General features: G+C 38.3%; 1 protein-coding gene across 4 annotated transcripts in view; it reads left to right on the forward strand.

The window, feature by feature from the left end:
* The window catches only part of loco (locomotion defects), a 174022-nt gene extending 155466 nt beyond the window's left edge, over positions 1-18556 (forward strand). For 2 of the 4 annotated variants that reach the window (XM_068366224.1, XM_068366226.1), the window contains 6 exons: positions 1010-1100; positions 2856-3013; positions 4732-4809; positions 6211-6349; positions 7334-7446; positions 16556-18556. In XM_068366224.1, the coding sequence (XP_068222325.1) occupies positions 1010-1100; positions 2856-3013; positions 4732-4809; positions 6211-6349; positions 7334-7446; positions 16556-17131 (1155 nt within the window). In that variant the 3' untranslated portion in view covers positions 17132-18556. Of the gene's footprint in view, positions 1-1009; positions 1101-2855; positions 3014-4731; positions 4810-6210; positions 6350-7333; positions 7447-11377; positions 11458-16555 lie in introns of all 4 variants that reach the window. The other 2 variants (XM_068366225.1, XM_068366227.1) reach the window with 2 other exon arrangements.
* Positions 18557-19995: the final 1439 nt, after the last annotated feature.

Below are 19995 nucleotides of genomic sequence, written 5' to 3' on the forward strand. Positions count from 1 at the left end.
GCACTTGATAACTTATATATTGGAATAAGTTTCCTTTCCATTGCTATATAAGAAAAAATTGTATAAAAAGCAGTTTTAATAATAGATAATCTTTGAAATGAAACTTTATTATTATTGTTATTATTATTATTATTATTATTAATTACTAAGCTACAACCCTAGTTGGAAAAGCAACATGCTATAAGCCCAGGGGCCCCAACAGGGAAAATAGCCCAGCGAGGAAAGGAAACAAGGAAAAATTAAATATTCTAAGAACAGTAACAACATTATAAATACTTTAACAAAACAAGAGGAAGAGAAATTAGATAGAATAGTGTGCTCGAGTGTACCCTCAAGCAAGAGAACTCTAACCCAAGACAGTGGTAGACCATGGTACAGAGGCATGACACTACCCAAGACTAGAGAACAATGGTTTGATTTTGGAGTGTTCATTGCTTTCTTGAAGACTAATCAAGAATATACATCTGTACTGAGAAAATAATTATAGTTTTTACTGTATTTTAAAAATGGAATGTTGGGAAATAGCAGAAAAGCAAACTTCATACTATGGTAGACGTAAACAGATTAAATATATTAACCCTTTTACCCCCAGGCTATTTGGAAATTTCCAACCCTTAACCCCCAGGGGGTTATTTTTTTCCCAGCACATTTTGCAGTATATTTTTTTTAAAATTGCTCTAACAGCCTTAATTTTTGTCATAGAGAGGTCAGGTTGGTCTCATTCTCTTGGAAAATGCCTGAATTTTCTCAAAAAATTATCAAAAATATTAAAAAAGAAATTTTTATAGCATTTTTTTGCAAGGACGTACCGGTACGTCCATGGGGGTAAAGGGATGGCTTTTGTGAAACGTACCAGTACGTCCTTTGGGGGTAAAAAGGTTAAAAAAGAATTACTTGATATAGATTTGTTCGTCACATGTTTTAGATACAAGTTTTCCCATGAGAGTATTTTCCGCCATTTTCCGCGATTGCTGAAACTCTCACTTACGTCTTTTATCTTCATCGTCAGGCCGGGGAAGCGAAGGGCATTGACCTCAAGGGACCGATCACCTCGATTGACGGCGACCGCTTGGTGGTCCAGACGAAGGAGGAAGTGAAAGGTGGGTGGTTGAATCAGTAGAACATCAAAAGTTCAAAGTTGGAGCAAATGCTTTTTTGTTGACCAGGCGGACATAGTCTTTTTATTGTTTATTTATGACATATTTGTTTTTGATGTTGTTGATAGTTTATTATATGACATGTCTGTTTTGACGTTGTTTCTTATTTTAGAATGATTTATTGTTAATTTGTTCTCTTCATTTATTTATTTCCTTATTTCCTTTCCTCACTGGGCTATTTTTCCCTGTTGGAGCCCCTGGGCTTAAAGCATCTTGCTTTTCCAACTAGGGTTGTAGCTTGGATAGTAATAATAATAATAATCAGGCAAGTAGTTCACTCCCTTCTCGAACCCGGCCTTCCCCAACACAAAATTATTACTTTTAAATGTTTTGAGATAACCACATTGATGGCATTTCAATTTTTTACCTTTTTCATTTTCCTTTCTAATCCATTTTCTAAATTTCATTATAGAATATCCCGTAGTAAGAATCACACAGTGCGATTGCACGGGTCAGGCAAGTAGTTCACTCCCTTCTAGAACTCGGCCTTCCCCAACATAAAACTATTACTTTTTCATTTTTTGAGATGACCACATTGATGGCATTTCAATTTTTTACCTTTTTCATTTTCCTTTTTAATCCATTTTCGAAATTTCATTATAGAATATCCCTTGTGTTATGCGTTAAATTTCATCGTCTCCCTTGCTTTTCCCAGTCCTTATAAGCCATTTGGTCATCTTTTTCTCACTTCTGAAAACCCGTTGTCTTCCCGTCCTTTCTGTCCTTAAAATCCATTTTCTCTGAACCTTTTTTCAGTAATTATACTGTAATCTTTTTCTCTCTTATCAAAAGCTTTACAATCTATTGTCATCCCTCATTTTCATTCCTTAACCCTTTTACCCTCAGGCTATTTGGAACTTTCCAACCCTTAACCCTCAGGGGTTATTTTTTTTCAAGCACATTTTGCAATATAATTTATTTAAATTGCTCTAACAGCATTAATTTTCATCATAGAGAGGTCAGGTTGGTCTCATTCTCTTGGAAAATACCTGAAGTTTTTCAAAAAATTATAAAAAATATGCAAAAAAAAAATATTAATAGTTTTTTCCGAGGACGTACCGGTACGTCCATGGAGTTAAAGGGATGGGTTTTGTGAAACGTACCAGTACGTCCTTTGGGGGTAAAAGGGTTAAAGTCCTTTTCTCAGTACTTATAATCTTGTTCTTCCTCGTATTAAAGGTCTTACAATTCATTTTCTTTCACATTTTCTCAGTCGTTATAATCCATTTTCTCTTCCCTTTTTTTTAGTCGTTATAATCCATTTTCTCTTCCCTTATTTTTAGTCGTTATAATCCATTTTCTCTTCCCTTTTTTTTTAGTCATTATAATCCATTTTCTCTTCCCTTTTTTTTAGTCGTTATAATCCATTTTCTCTTCCCTTATTTTTAGTCGTTATAATCTATTCTCTTCCCTTTTTTTAGTCGTTATAATCCATTTTCTCTTCCCTTATTTTTAGTCGTTATAATAAATTTTCTCTTCCCTTGTTTTTAGTCGTTATAATCAATTTTCTCCTCCCTTTTTTTTACTCCTTATAACCCAGTTTATTATTTTAACTCGTCACTTTATTTTTGACTTACGAAAGTGTACATACAACTTCTACATTGCTTTACACAGTACACACATCTCTCTGAATTATATCACTATATGGATTTTGCATCTGCACATTGCCCTAGTTTCATGCCGGTACGAATCTTGCAGAGTGGGGCGTGGATCTCTCGCGGCAGAAGAAGAAGAGAGGGACAAACAACACGCTCGACGAAATAACCAACAGGGTGTTCGAGGACTTGCTTAAAGGGAAGTCCGAGCAGGGATTTGACGAGCTGGGGATTTTGGACTTCGACGCTAGGTCGTCGAGGGTGAGTACGGCCGATTTTATCTTGAGTGATTCAAAGACTCCGAAGAATTTTTATGTAGTGAATGTTTTTATGGAGAGCAGAATGATAAAAAGTGTCCCTTCGTAGTTTATATATGATGGATATATTTTAACCCTTTTACCCCCAGGCTATTTGGAAATTTCCAACCCTTAACCCCCAGGGGGTTATTTTTTTCCCAGCACATTTTGCAGTATATATTTTTTAAATTGCTCTAACGGCCTTAATTTTTGTCATAGAGAGGTCAGGTTGGTCTCATTCTCTTGGAAAATGCCTGAATTTTTTCAAAAAATTATCAAAAATATGAAAAAGAATAAAATTTTATAGCATTTTTTTTGCAAGAACGTACCGGTACGTCCATGGGGGTAAAGGGATGGCTTTTGTGAAACGTACCAGTACGTCCTTTGGGGGTAAAAGGGTTAAGATGTTTTACATTAAGTATTCATTGCTTCTCATATAGTTTCCTTTCCTCACTGGGCTATTTTTCCAAGACCTTGCAGAATACTTACATAGAGAATATCTTTATGTAGAACAGGCTGACGTAAGCCTTTTCATAGTTCATATATTATGCATCTTAAGATATTTTTTATTTTTAGTTCATTATCATATAGTTTTATTTTCTTTATTTCCTTTCCTCAGTGAGATCTTTTTCCCAGTTGTAGTCATTGGGCTTGTAGCATCCTACTTTTCCAACTAGGGTTTTATGTTGGCTAGTAATGATGATGATAAAGATTGATTTTATAAAACTAGCAGCCTATCATTGAATATACTAGTTGAAATTGATAACTATTAATTTCTTGTTCAACTAAATTCATTTGTTCAGTAGTACTGTATATAAATATATATGAACAAATAATGATAATAATAGTAATGATAATAATAATAATAATAATAATACTAATAATAATAATAATACTATCATTGTACAATTAATGTTATCTTTGACTGTTAATGATTTTGTTATAAAAACCAGGAACTATAGTGCATTTCTTTTAGCGAGGCAGATTTGCACCGACTCGCAGCGGTGCCTTTTTAGCTCGGAAAAGTTTCCTGATCGCTGATTGGTTATATAATTCTTGTCCAGCCAATCAGCGATCAGGAAACTTTTCCGAGCTAAAAGGGCACCGCTGCGAGTCTGTGCAAATCTGCCTCGCTAAAAGAAATGGACTATAGTAATTATTTTGATTCAACACAGACACAAGTATAGAGTTAATATTATTACTATTATTATTATTATTATTAACCCTTTTACCCCCAGGCTAGTTGGAACTTTCCAACCCTTAACCCCCAGGGGTTATTTTTTCTCAAGCACATTTTGCAGTAAATTTTTTTCAAATTGCTCTAACAGCCTTAATTTTTGTCATAGAGAGGTCAGATTGGTCTCATTCTCTTGGAAAATGCCTGAAGTTTCTCAAAAAATATAAGAAATATGCAAAAAAAAAATATACTGCAAAATGTGCTAGGAAAAAAATAACCCCCTGGGGGTTAAGGGTTGGAAATTTCCAAAGAGCCTGAGGGTAAAAGGGTTAATCATGGTTAGGGTGGTGAATAATTGAGGCCATTCATCACACTGACTATAGTATTAGTATTATTATAAATCCATGTATAGAACAGAATAAAGTTTCTACAAAATCATAATAAGCACTGACGAAGTTTTTAGTCTTACAAGTAAGAGACGTTTATAGTTCGATTCCCCATTCCAGACGGAACACAGCAGCGACCAGTCCTCCTCCGGCGTGACGGGCGGCTTCGGCTTGAGAAATTCTGTTCCTACGGAAAAGGCAAGTTAATTTTATACCTTTTTACACTTTTTTTCACGTTTTGTTAAGATATACCTTGTTCATCTCTAGCATTGTCTATGAATGCCATGAAAGAATTGAATTAATTCTAAGAAATTATTGGTTTTATGTGAATTAATGTCTATCTTTTCATTGAATAAGTGAATATATTCTGAATTGTCATCATTATTCATCGTCATTATTCACATCTCGTCGGATATTCGTCTTCACCATTAGGCAGGACGATATGTGAAAGATATCACTTCAAACTGCTTCTCTTCTCATACCCACAATCGCCGTCAACTTGTTCAACTTCCATCGGTCTTTGCAGCTTCCTTTCAACCCCTAGCTGCACTCACTTTATAGCCTTCTATTTCACCTCCATTCCAGCTTCCTTCCTTCCATCTTCTAGCTTCAATTCAGGGGTCACCACAGCGCATCATCTATCTCTATCTACTCTTCTCAATACCATAATCGCCGTCAACTTGTTCAACTTCCATCGGTTTTTGCAGCTTCCTTTCAACCCCTAGCTGCACTCGCTTTATAGCCTTCTATTTCACTTCCGTTCCAGCTTCCTTCCTTCCATCTTCTAGCTTCCATTCAGGGGTCACCACAGCGCATCATTTATATCTATCTACTTTTGCCTACTGGATCCTCCTCTGTCGTGCCAACTGCCTTCCTATCTTCACATATTAAATTCAAAATCTCCTACCTGGAGTCTCCAAGCTTAGCGTCATCCTCCCGGCACGCATACCCGAACCACCGTAGTCTTGCGTTCCTTGCTTTCCTTCCAAACTGATCGATATGTGTAGTTCCTGTAATGAAATTTAGTTCTGATCTTATGCTTCCTTGTTACTCCCAGTGAAAACCTCAACATTTATCATTACTGCAGCGTCTATCTCCGCGTCTTAGTTAAAGGTACCTTCTCGAAGCAGCAGTTATATTCCTTCCCTTTCAGACTTGCCGATGTCCTTTTATCTCATACCACACCCGATACTCTTCTCCAGCCTTTCCACCCAGTTTAAATTCTCCTTTTGACCTCCCTATCGCAGCCACCATCACTTTTATAGTTTATCTTAAACTCTTAAATTTATCTATTATTCAGTTCTATACCTTCTAATCAAATGAATTCTTGGTATCTTCATTTACACTTATTGGTATCTCTCTCATTTATACATATTTACTCGTCTTACTTTGGCTGATTTTCATATTCCAAATTTCCAGATAAGCTTCAACACCCCCATTACTCTCTCCACAGATCACTATGTCCACTATGTCGTCTGCACATAACATATACCGTGGAGACTCCTGCCTAATATTAGTTTTACAAATCATAAATTAAGTATTACTGTATAATACTTTACTACCGACTTCAGCATCCTTAAAGCTCTCTCCTTTCCGCAGGAAATGATCAAGTCTCGCAAAGCCCCGAACAGATCGAGCGTCCACGACGGGCTCGGAGTCCGGGGGATGCCGCCGCCGGACCACGCCTTGATCACCAAGCGAAGAGGGATGGGCAGTACTACACCTAATCCTAATGATGGTGAGACCACCCCGTCCGCACGGCTTATTTTCCCTTAGCTTGGATGATCGAACGTTCCGGAGTACTATAGTTAACGCATCGGTTTTATAAACCGAGGTGAAACCCTAGTAGGAAAAATGGATGAAGCTACAAGCCCAAAGGCCTCGGTAGAGACTAGCTCAGAAATCGAGAAGCAAATATTAAATTATAGGAGACCGAAAACTTTCGAAACTTCAGTTCAAACTTGCAGCTAAAGTTTATAGTTTATACATGACATTTCTATTTTGAAATTGTTACTGATCGTAATATATTTTATATCTATTCATTGTTTTTCGTGTATAGTTTATTAACTTATTTCCATTCCTCACTTCAGTGCTATATTTCCGTGATGGAGCCCTTGGGCTTATAGCATCCCGCTTTGCCAACTAGGGATGTATCTTAGTAATAATAATGATAGTGATGAATCTTGGGCATAAAAATTCTATTTATAAAAGCACAGGGACTTTCCACTTCATTGGAAGTCCATCTTCATCTGAAGAATGGAAAATATTTAAATGGTTCAAACATAACTAGAGGTAACCTAATAACAATTGCCAATTACAGAAGAGTTAAAGTTAAGACAGCAGGTTAAAAGGAAAAGTTGGTTGTATTAATACTTGTCTAAGCAATCATTAGAATTTCTTTATATTATTTATATTACTTAGGGTTGTGCTGGCCAATAGGAACCGTCCCTATCGGGCGATTGCCGAACTGGGCTTTGAGTCCCGCTCAGACTCTAATAGTTTCTTGTAGGGTCCGCAAACTCGCCATCTTTATGAGCTAAGGATAGCGGGTTTGTGGGAGCCTATGGGTCTACCTGCTGAGTCATCAGCAGCCATTGCCTGGCCTTCCCTGGCCCTAGCTTTGAAGTACAAGCCGTAACTTCTAGTGTTGCTAACTAAAAATAAAGAAATACTATATCTGAACTTCTTCCCGGCTTGTAATCACTGCCGCCATTATTTTCAGAGCTTTACGAGGGCCTCAAGAGAGCCCAGAGGAGCCGGCTGGACGACCAGAGGGGAACGGAGATCAATTTTGAACTCCCCGACTTCCTGAAGTGCTACGACGACCAGCCCGAGGTTTGTATTCGACGTTTGCCGTGGTGTCCTGGCGTCACTGTGATTGCTTTTGTCATTGAAATCGCACCGTTCGTTGTAGTGTGTACGCGATTGGACGTTTAGCTTTGTCGATCGTACGTTGTTATTTGTGGATGATTCTTGAGTAGTCGATGTCAGTTGTGTATATGTTGTATCAAGCATATTTTTTAGTACGGATTCTTTCGCCGATTTTGAAAACGGTTAACTATTTTCTTTATTATAATTATCTGAACTCGGTTGAGTCCCTTGTTAGGCTGAAGGAACGTAGAGAGTAGAGGTCCCCTTTTTGTTTTTGTTTCATTTGTTGATGTCGGCTACCCCCCAAAGTTGGGGGGAAGTGCCTTGGTATATGTATGTATGTATAATTGTCCTCAGAAGTTGTAGACTTATTTTCAGTGAATGGAATATTACAGCTGTATTCAGTATTAGTAACTAAGCTTTTATGATGAAAGTGAAGCATATAATTAGAGTATTAAGGCAAAATGAATAGTTTGTTGCAAAAGTTGATCCGAGGCAAGCGTGTGGAGCATGTTGAAGTATGGAGAACAAAATGGAAGGTTCGAAAGATTAACAATTAGAAGAGGCTTTGTTTTCTGCTTCCTATTATTATTAAATTCAGAAAAGTCCCCAATTAAGGAGGAGACCCTCTCTAGATTCGAATCGTATTGACTTAGTAAAGAAATTTGGCAAAGCTACAAAGGTCAAAGTAGCCATCTTTACGTAAAAATCTAGTCCCTAATCTTTTTATGTCTTTGGAGTATTGCAAAGTTATCTTTTATCAGTACATTTGCAATTTAACATTTATGAATAGAATTTAGGCTTAGTTTTGCCATCTGTATTTCCTATATTTAAACCTCCAATTTACAAGCTGTAACTTCCAGTGTTGCTAAGTGAAAATGGAAAAGAAATGTATGAAGTTAATTTTACTTATTTGTCATAGAATTTGAAGGAATTTATATATTGAATTTTAAGTTGTTCTAGAATATGATATGTCACAGGTTAAAGGTTATGTATTTGAAGACGTGATGCATTTGTCAAATGTTAGGCGGAGTAAGTCTTGTAAGGTATTTAGTGCTAAATTGTGATTCTCTCTCTCTCTCTCTCTCTCTCTCTCTCTCTCTCTCTCTCTCTCTCTCTCTCTCTCTCTCTCTCTCTCTCTCTCAGACAGAATTCACCTAGTTGTCAATTATGATTCTCTCTCTCTCTCTCTCTCTCTCTCTCTCTCTCTCTCTCTCTCTCTCTCTCTCTCTCTCTCTCTCTCTCTCTCTCTCAACGTTCTAATGTTCAGCAGATCCGAATGGTTGTAGTTGATTTTAGAATTACCTGTGAATGAATCATAACAGATCATTCCCCATTTCATATGTTGGGGCTCGAAATATTTCACTTCACTGCCGTTGCTCGTTTTGGTTTAAACTAAAGCTTTCCGAGCTTAACCGATCACATCAGAGTGAGTGGAACTGAAAAGCATTTGTGCCTGAAAGGGGTTCATCTTAACCATCAGTTGCATGTGGAATCTTTTCATTTCATTATAAACATTGAAGTATTTTTCTCCCTTCCCATAAAATTTGCATTATTAATATTCAATTAAAAGTTATATGTTTTAATTCACGTAAGTTTGTTTTCTATTGGTCTTTTATATTTTTAATTATATTTGTTTCTTGTTCGCTGTCCCTTTTTCCAGATGTTCAATTTTCCTATGTAAACCATTGTCTTTGAGGTAGGAGTCCTCTTCAGGATGATCTGCAGTTATCTTTGAATCTTTAACAAGGTAGCTAACGGGAGGTTAACAAGGTAGCTATCGGGAGGTAAGCGGGGGAGTAAAGAGCCCCCATTGGCTACCAGATTCGTCTCTGAAGATGGCTGGCTAGTTGCTCCTCCTTCGTCTCCGTCCGATTATTCCGACGCTTCTTTAGAAGAAGTCCATAATGGCAGTTTAAAAAGACCTTCCGTACAGTTGTACTATTAACCCTTTTACCCCCAAAGAACGTACTGGTACATTTCACAAAGCTCATCCCTTTACCCCCATGGACGTACCGGTACGTCCTTGCAAAAAACTATTTATATTTTTTTTTTTCATATTTTTGATAATTTTTTGAGAAACTTCAGGCATTTTCCATGAGAATGAGACCAACCTGACCTCTCTATGACTAAAATTGAGGCTGTTAGAGCAATTTAAAAAAAGTATACTGCAAAATGTGCTTGAAAAAAAAATAACCCCTGGGGGTTAAGGGTTGGAAAGTTCCAAATAGCCTGGGGGTAAAAGGGTTGAGCGAAGGCATTCTCAAAAGCATGAAATAAAACAAATTATCACAAACCAAGAAGTTCAACATTTGGGAAAGCAGCAACGAGTACGTCTGCATTCTTTGCGGCCAATGAGACGAAAGTGACGCGACACAGGCTTATATCTCCTCCCTCGTACCTCCCGTTAACTACCGCATCTGCGCTGTTAAAGATTCAAAGCCGTCCCAGATCGCACTGAAGTCTAACTCCCATTAAAAGAAAGATTGTTCGTTTATTTAGGAAAAATACAAATCACGTTTGAAGAATTTCTGATTTCAAGCAACCAGACCCCAAACTCATTCACTTGTTTCCAACCTCTCCTAACGTTTTCTTTGTGCTGCATCTGCGGGGATTACCCCAGTTGCCTATTGGTGGTGAATGGCCTCCCGGGGCCCCAGTGCACATTTTAATGCTATCGATTTCTTGTTAAATCTTCGGTGAATGAACCCTTCCTCCCAATTTAAACCTTTTTTTCCTTTCCTGTAGCCTCTCTAAACCCTCCCCAATTCCTGCAGCGCCTCTAAACCCTTTTTCCTTTCCGGTAGCCTCTCTAAACCCTTTTCCTTTCCTGTAGCCTCTCTAAACCCCTTTTCCTTTCCTGTAGCCTCTCTAAACCTTTTTCCTTTCCTGTAGCCTCTCTAAACCTTTTTCCTTTCCTGTAGCCTCTCTAAACCCTTTTCCTTGCCCCTCTAAACCTTTTTCCTTTCCTGTAGCCTCTCTAAACCCTTTTTCCTTTCCTGTAGCCTCTCTAAACCTTTTTCCTTTCCTGTAGCCTCTCTAAACCCCTTTTCCTTTCCTGTAGCCTCTCTAAACCTTTTTCCTTTCCTGTAGCCTCTCTAAACCTTTTTCCTTTCCTGTAGCCTCTCTAAACCCTTTTCCTTGCCCCTCTAAACCTTTTTCCTTTCCTGTAGCCTCTCTAAACCCTTTTTCCTTTCCTGTAGCCTCTCTAAACCTTTTTCCTTTCCTGCAGCCCTTAGGGAGGTTAGTGCCATCAGCGAACCTTACATGGTGTACGGGCATAACTTATGGTCATTTGCAGTGTTCCTTCTGTTCTCTATCTGCACTTGCTTCATATCCTACTTTACCACCTTTCTTACTTCCTTCCTTATTGCTGTCCAACCTCGTCCACCTTTTACCCAATTGTACGTCAGAGCCAGGCGTTGTATCCCCATTCCATCCGTTCATTTGTCCATCCCTTCATTCGTCCATCCCTTCATCCAACCTCCTCTGACTTTTACCCGAGTGTACCCCAGGTCTAGAGCTAGGCATTGTATTCCATTCACCCGTCCATCCCTTCATCCACCTCCTTTGACTTTTACCCGAGTGTACCCCAGGTCTAGAGCCAGGCATTATATTACATTCACCCGTCCATCCCTTCATCCAACCTCCTCTAACTTATACCCGAGTGTACCCCAGGTCTAGAGCTAGGCATTGTATTCCATTCATCCGTCCATCCCTTCATCCAAATTCCTCTAATGTATACCCGAGTGTACCCCAGGTCCCAGACCCAGACTCAGTAGCATCTATCCATCCTTCCATCCGACTCTGTCTCAAATCCTGATTAAAATGACCCCATGTACCGTGATTAAACCAACTGGGAATTATTGCATGTCATCGTTTGTTGTCTTTCCAGGTAGATAACACTAACCTCTAAATTAATCTCTTGGTGAATTTGGTGTTCTTCTCTCTGTGGCTGAAACTAAGCAAACTGGGGTAAGTGTTGGTCGTTACTTTTTGCGTGCGTTGATTTCCTATTTGCTCCCGCCACTCAAAACTGCTTCGGCTTTTCTTGCTTGGGTGTGGATAGATTAGAGCCAGTTTTTAATGGGTTAGGCTGTGTATGCTTGTGGGGATGCTGGCGGGGAAAGGGATCGACTCCCCGTCGCTCGCCATCCGAGCGACGTGGCGGCTTCCCGGGTAGAGAAGGGACATCGTGACATGCTTTACGACGGTCGGATTGGGTCCCGATATGACAAGTACCCAGGAGCTGAACCTAATGCTACATCTTAGTGTTTAGATAATTTATTAGATATTTTGTGAATCAAAAGTGATAATAAAAGATGAATCTTTCATCTCAAAACCATTTAGAATTGGGTAATGAAAATTAAGACTAATTTGTTATAATTGAACAGACTATTACCTCAAGATAATCGTAATGAGACCAAATAAACCTGATTGCCTAGAGTATTGCCACTTGATTAAGGATACCAGATATTTATAGCAGTCCTGGACAAGGAGAAGCCAGAGATATCGAATAGTTTTGATGCAAAGTAACACGCAAGAACAGATGAATAGTAAAAGGATCGCTGGGGACAATGGTTTTGAAGTCTCTCGAACGTGTTACAAGTTTGTCTTATTGCCTAGCAATGCTTTAACTTATATCAAACAATTTAATGCTTTTTTAACTTGAAAAACTACCGAATCGAACAAAACCAAAATGGCTGCTGATACCGAGGACGGCCAAGCCTCTTCCAAAATTAAAATCCACATTACTGGAAAGAGAACAAATGCCCGGTACTGAAAAAACTGTCAAAACAAACTATGGTACTTAACATTGGTAAAGGTGAAGTAGCAACGTCAGTCATGTTGAATTAACGACAATCACTTGCGAAACACACCCAACAAAATAAATAACGACTTAGCGGGCAAGTCCAAACCAGAAGGATCCTTTTCACCGGCCGTCACAGGTCTCTCCCCAGAAATAGATTTTTCCTTTGTCAAAATCCCTTTTTAATGCTTTGCATTCTTGCACAGTTTCCATCATCCACAGAGACGCAGGTAAAATATGGCAGCTCATGTCAAGTTCTGAATTTGATAGATGCAGTAACATTGCTCTAAGTGCGAGACTCAAATAATGTTTACATTCAATATATACAGTAAGCACCTCGGAGGATAAGTTATGTACTGTATGTGATAAATACACTAAGATTGCTCCTAATTGAACGGGCGTAGTCAGAAGCTTCACATAGAAAGTCGTGGATTCCATAGCCACCGTAAAATCGGCCAAAACTTCCGATGATAAGCCGTGCATTTGGTAGATCCAGTAAGATCGTTTCAAGTCAAAAATCTTCCCCAAGTTATTATGAATAAGACTAGTTTGTAATGTTTTCCTATTGCAGTCGTTCTTTAGTTATTGGCAGAGGAAAATTTGAAATTTATATTCTACTGAATTAGATTTGGTGGTGACTTCTCAAACTTGTTGTGGTCTTACTAACTTAAAAATTGAATAATGCGTAGAGAAGAAATTAAGTCGGAAGAGGATAGATTAATATACTATGATACTTTATTAATTGGTTGCAAAAGACCCGACGTAACGTGGACTTTGTGTTTGTAATAAATACTTTGAGTTGTCAGCTTAGAACTGACATAAGAAGTGATATTACATTTGGTGTTTGCAAAGAAGTCAAAAGTGATAGTGTAAAGTTAGAACATTGGTTTGAGAAATCGGAGAAAATGCTACTTTTATAGGCAATGTCTAAAATCGTAAATTGGAGACTTGGAACTAACGTATTATTCGTTCTTGCTTTTAATAAGATATATGCTTGAATAAAAAATAACCCCATGGGGGTTAAGGGTTGGAAATTTCCAAATATCCCTGGGGGTAAAAGGGTTAATCAGCTTCCATGTAAAGTTCAGTACACAGTACAATAGTGAATTCCTATTTTATGACTTGAGACCAAATTACGGTGGGGTAAAACTAAGTTGGATTTCATCTTTGTATCCGACCTACTGACGTACGTTGCGTCGAGCCAACGTACGGAGCGATATTACTGTCCTTGCTCGTTCCCTCTCACCAAAGATTAAACTCGGCGAGTAGATCTATTTCATCGTGAAATCTACCAACTCCTAAGCCAGGCGGGAACTCGAAACTTCCGCGATCACGAGTCAATTTTGATACCGTAACTTCTATCCTCTTACCTGTATCTTACCTGTAAATTGCTCTTGAGTTTTACATATCTTAAGATTAGAAATTAACATAGGGTAGCTTGTCATGCTCAGTGCTATGGCGAGGTACACTTACACAGGGATAACTGTAAACGCATAGTTGAAAAGCAAGTATATAAAGCGATTATTCCATCGGAAGTATTCACATGTTAAAAGAATTATTAACCCTTTACCCCCATGGATGTACCGGTACGTCCTTGCAAAAAAATGCTATAAAATTTATTTTTTATTTTTTTGATAATTTTTTTGAGAAAATTCAGGCATTTTCCAAGAGAATGAGACCAACCTGACCTCTCTATGACAAAAATTAAGTCTGTTAGAGCAGTTTAAAAAAAATATACTGCAAAATGTGCTGGGAAAAAAATAACCCCTGGGGGTTAAGGTTTGGAAATTTCCAAAGAGCCTGGGGGTAAAAGGGTTAATATACAGGTAGATAGGAAAACTATTATTGTTACAATGCTGATTATTAAGCAAATCACTACAAGGAAAACTAGAACGGTCTCTCGGGAGAGTGCGTACCTTTGTCTACATCATGTTACGAAATAGGCAATTGAATAATACACATTTTGACACTGGTTTCATGGATAAAAATTGACCTCGATATAGCAAAAAGACTTTTTTTTAACTTCGTGACCTTGGCCTTTCTTTTGACTCGATCAGTCCCAAAATCTAATCAAATTGACCTTGGATCGTGGCTAATGATCCCACCAAATTTCATAAGATTTGGTCAAATAGTTTTTGATTTATGTGAATGACAGACAGACATAGAAACAAATAGATACATGCACATCTTTGAAAACATAACCTTCGTAACAAAGTTAGCGAAGGTAGTCAGCCAAGTACGGAAAAAATGATAGCATAATTGTTAGCAAAAAAAAAATAATAGAAATTAAAAGTACTGGTATATTTTCATATTCGAATCTTATTGTATATTTTTAGACAATTCACTGTCGCAGTAGAAGCAATATTTTTCCAATTTGCAACGAGATAGAATTGTCCTGAACCTCGTAGCACGATTCATATTTATCGTAACGTTGAGAAATGCAAATAGAAAAAGGGAAAATAGAATCTGTTTTTGAAAGTTCCCCCAGAATTTTAATGGGATCCCATCAATGAACATCAGAAGGCGTGAGAATAACCAAGTTCAAAACCATTTTTATTCAACAATTTTCCGTATTTCACAATGCATAGAATGTGAAATTCTTTGTCTTGCATTTTCAAAACAATTTTTATTCAGCAATTTTCCGTATTTCACAATGCATAGATTGTGAAATTCTTTGTCTTGCATTTTCAAAACCATTTTTATTCAGCAATTTTCCGTATTTTACGATGTATAGATTGTGAAATTCTTTGTCTTGCATTTATTGTGTATTTTGTAGATGAACATAGTATCATGTATTTTAAATTGCATTGTACGGTACATGAATAAATCTTTTCGCATGTAGTATGTTGCTAGACTTCTAGATTAGACCGTATAATATGTAAGCACCGAACCCAGTTGCTGACGGACATCTATCTCATCCATTTTGATAGATTTGGTTGCATCTATGAATAGAGTAACACTAGGATAATCTATTAACCCTTTTACCCCCTAAGGACGTACTGGTACGTTTCACAAAACTCATCCCTTTACTCCCATGGACGTACTGGTACGTTTCACAAAACCCATCCCTTTACCCCCATGGACGTACCGGTACGTCCTTGCAAAAAAACGGCTATTTATATTTTTTTTTGCATATTTTTTATAATTTTTTGAGAAACTTCAGGCATTTTCCAAGAGAATGAGACCAACCTGACCTCTCTATGACAAATATTAATGCTGTTAGAGCAATTTAAATAAATTATATTGCAAAATGTGCTTGAAAAAAATAACCCATCCCTTTACCCCTATGGACGTACCGGTACGTCCTTGCAAAGAACTGCTATTTATATTTTTGCATATTTTTGATAATTTTTTCAAAAACTTCAGGCATTTTCCAAGAGAATGAGACCAACCTGACCTCTCTATGATGAAAATTAATGCTGTTAGAGCAATTTAAATTATATTGCAAAATGTGCTTGAAAAATATAACGCCTGGGGGTAAAGGGTTGGAAAGTTCCAAATAGCCTGGGGGTAAAAGTGTTAGAGTAACATAATTCTAGTGTAGTAGATTTGCATGATGTAGAAAGCAACATTGCATTTACTCGGATTCTAAAGTTCGCCTGAATTGCATGGAAGTACCTGTAATGTACGTACGATAGTTAGTTAGTAACATATTCAAGAGAATGCTATAGAAGAGTCTGTATTTTATTCATTAGTGGTAATTCATTCTAAATCACTTTATTAGAGTCAAATATGAAATACATTACCGAATGAAATGAACATTATTAATCAATTATATTTTCTAGCCAGAAAGTATTTTACCGTATCTGGCGGTGTGTAAGACAGCTCCTTGGAATTTCATATAAAAAAAAAAAAATTGAGATTAATATAGGCTTATACAACCAACCGTAGTTCTTCATTGATTTGTGTATCAGGATTTTAAGGTTTAACATTATTTTTGGGCTCAAGCCATGTCGTCCTGATGGAAGTTTCCTTCACTAGCTTCCATCAGGACGTCATGGCTATCTCACCCAAAAAAGGGATTTTGACGAAGGAAAAATCTCTTTCTGGGCTCAGACCTGTGCCTCCCAGTGAAATGCTCCTTATACATAATTTTTTACCCTAGAAATTATGTAAAAGGAGCATTTCACTGGGCGGCACAGGTCTGAGCCCAGAAATGGATTTTTCGCTTCGCTCAAAATCCCTTGTTTTGTGATGTTATTTTAAGGTTAAAATTAATCTAATGATTGACATTCTGTTAACAACTATTTATTTGCACCGCAGGATAAAGAGAACCAACGTGCACACTTGACCGACCAGCTGCTAGCCCAGCTGGAATGCTCGTTCTCCGAGGGCAGCGTCATCCCCTCCCACCGGGAGGCCGAAGACTACTTCAGCATGGCGCATCCGGAAGTCTGGGGCGGCCTCCCGGCCTCCCCTACCGGCCCGCACTCCGCCAACGCGACCCTCATGGCTCCGCCGGACTTAGACCTGGACGATTTCGACGACACCCTCGTGGCCGACGACTCGCCGAGCAAAGTCCCGATGCCGGACGCCACCTCCACTTCGCTACACATGGACCCGCCCGATTTCTCCCCTCCGCCGCCCATCCCGATGGAGAACTCCTCCGTCCCGTCGGTGCCGAGGATCATCTCCCCGGCCCTCCAGCTCTCGCCGCCCCCACTGCCCCCCAAGCCGAAGCTGGGGGGAACGAGGGGTCCCCCTCCTCGGCCGCCCTCTCGCCAGTTGCATCCTTTCAACCCACCTACTACCTTTTCGTCGACGAGCGACGACGACGCGTTGCAGTCCGCTCTGGACGCACCCATCCACATGGGCAGGCAGAGCATCAGCTTTGTCTAGCATTTGTTTCCATCGAAATCTCACGATTGATTTTCCCACCACAAAAGAGACTGTTTGCCTTGTTTGACGTGTAAGAGAGCCGAGAGTCTACTGCCTGCCTTGTTGACATCTTAAGAAAGCCGAGAGTCTACTGCCTGCCTTGTTGACGTCTAAGAGAGCTGAGAGTCTACTGCCTGCTTTGTTGACGTCTTAAGAGAGCCGAGAGTCTACTGCCTATCTTGTTGACGTCTAAGAGAGCTGAGAGTCTACTGCCTGCCTTGTTTGACGTGTAAGAGAGCCGGGAGTTAGTGTTTGCCTTGTTGACATCCAATAAAGCTGAGAGTTTTTAGCCGCGATGTAGCCTGATTAAAATATGTTTTAGATTTCTGCCAACCAAATGGACATCTGTGCCTATAGATCATTAATTATATTTTAAAACCAACAATCAATGTGATATGAAAATATTTTTTTTTTTTCATTGGTTTTCATAGGAAAATTTTGGTATAGAGGTACCACCTTTATTTTTATAATTATTATAAGAAAGATTGAAATATTTTCTATAGTAGAATTGATAGTAAATTCCTATTCGCCTGGTCCCGGACGTCCTACTTAAAGAAAACGAAAGTGGTACCCACACTCCAGAAAAGGCATTAACGAAAGTGGTACCCACACTCTCCAGAAAAGGCATTAACGAAAGTGGTACCCACACTCTCCAGAAAAGATTAACGAAAGTGGTACCCACACTCTCCAGAAAAGGCATCAACGAATACCCACACACTCCAGAAAAGGCATTAACCTGAGTAACCTCCGTGACATCGGCAAAGTATTCGTCCCGACTCTCCGCTCTCGCGAAACGCAGGCGCCAAACGGATCCCGCACAGCCGGATTACGTCGGCAAAGTATTCGTCCCGACTCTCCGCTCTCGCGAAACGCAGGCGCCAAACGGATCCCGCCCGGCCGGATCACGTCGCGTCGCTCGGCATTCCCGGGAACTGTCCATTACCACAAGTACAAAAGCGAAATGATTTTTTGGAAGAGAACAATCTTAAGTGCCATTCCAGCTGCTGTATATTTTATATAAATGATTATCTAAATAAATGATTATAAATATATAGATATATATATATATATGTAACCTGTTACTTATGCAAAAGAATATTTTTTACGCAAAACGGAACTCCGTAGTCGGTCGACTACGGGCGTTGTGATAAAATCAGTATTCGTTGTATAGATCGCTGTAAATATTTTATACTGTACTCTTTACAATATGCTTGTATATATATACATATAAAATCACCCATAAGGTGACTCCTTTTTTTTATTTTTAATTCTCAAATGTATATAATTAAATGTTCCTATGTCTTAAATATCTGTCCCAAATAATAGTTCAATCTCTCTTCATTATTTACTTTGGCAATGCTAGAAAAATAAATGATTTTCAGATCACGGTTGGTTTTGATGGTCCTTGAAGGAGGGTTGGTACGCCTAAAGAGCCAAGGTTTGTACGATAAAAGCGAAGCACTTGCTTAGAATAAGTACCCAGGAGAATGACTGGATTAGTGTTTTTTGTTGCCGTAAGACGGTGGTTCGTGACCTCGGGTACCTGTACCCCCCAGGAAGTACGAAACCTGAAACCGGGTGGAATGAGACATGAAATACTGTACATTGGTCCTGAATTTTTAACTTGATAAAGTAAAACATATATTTCCTTTAATACATGATAGAGTGCAGTGGTCCTGAATGTTTGATAAAGTAAAACATATTTCCTTTAATACATGATAGAGGGCAGTGGTCCCGAATGTTTAACTTGATAAAGTAAAACATATATTTCCTTTAATACATGATGGAGGGCAGTGGTCCTGAATTTTTAACTTGATAAAGTAAAACATATATTTCCTTTGATACATGATAGAGTGCAGTAGTCCTGAATTTTTAACTTGATAAAGTAAAACATATATTTCCTTTGATACATGATAGAGTGCAGTAGTCCTGAATTTTTAACTTGATAAAGTAAAACATATATTTCCTTTGATACATGATAGAGTGCAGTAGTCCTGAATTTTTAACTTGATAAAGTAAAACATATATTTCCTTTAATACATGATAGAGGGCAGTGGTCCTGAATGTTTAACTTGATAAAGTAAAACATATATTTCCTTTAATACGTGATAGAGTGCAATGGTCCTGAATGTTTAACTTGATAAAGTAAAACATATATTTCCTTTAATACATGATAGAGTGCAGTGGTCCTGAATTTTTAACTTGATAGAGTAAAACATTTCTTTTAATTTTTCTCGTACTTGTTTCAACTGCGTTTTAAAAATTAGTTCTGTTCAAGAGTTTTCTTATGATTTCTGTAATTTGTACTGTGTGTTTTTTATTTATGGTACAGTTTCTGTTTTGTTTTAATGTTGATACAGGCTCCGATCCTTAGTGTCCAAAGTTGTTACTTGTGTTTTTTGGGTTTCTACCGAGATGAACCATAACTCTTATACTTTTGTAATGCATTGTATGAGTCGATATGAACAGTGTGAATCGTGTTTGCATTTTGTTTGTGCTCAAAGGGTTGATTGTATTATTATTATTATTGTTATTACTCACTAAGCAACAACCCTATTTGGAAAAGCAGGATGCTATAAGCGCAAGGGTTCCAACAGGTAAAATAGCCCAGTAAGGAAGGGAAGGAAGGAAATAAATAAAACATCAAGAACAGCAACAACAACTAAATAAATCATTTATATATAAAAACTTAGAAAAAAAAAAGAGGAAGAGAAATAAGATAGAATATTATGTCCGCGTGTACCCTCAAGAAAGAGAACTCTACCCAAAGACAGTGGAAGACCATGGTACAGAGGCTATGGCACTACCCAAGACTAGAGAACAAT

This window comes from Palaemon carinicauda, chromosome 43 (genome assembly GCF_036898095.1).
Source record: "Palaemon carinicauda isolate YSFRI2023 chromosome 43, ASM3689809v2, whole genome shotgun sequence".
Lineage (NCBI taxonomy): Eukaryota > Metazoa > Arthropoda > Malacostraca > Decapoda > Palaemonidae > Palaemon > Palaemon carinicauda.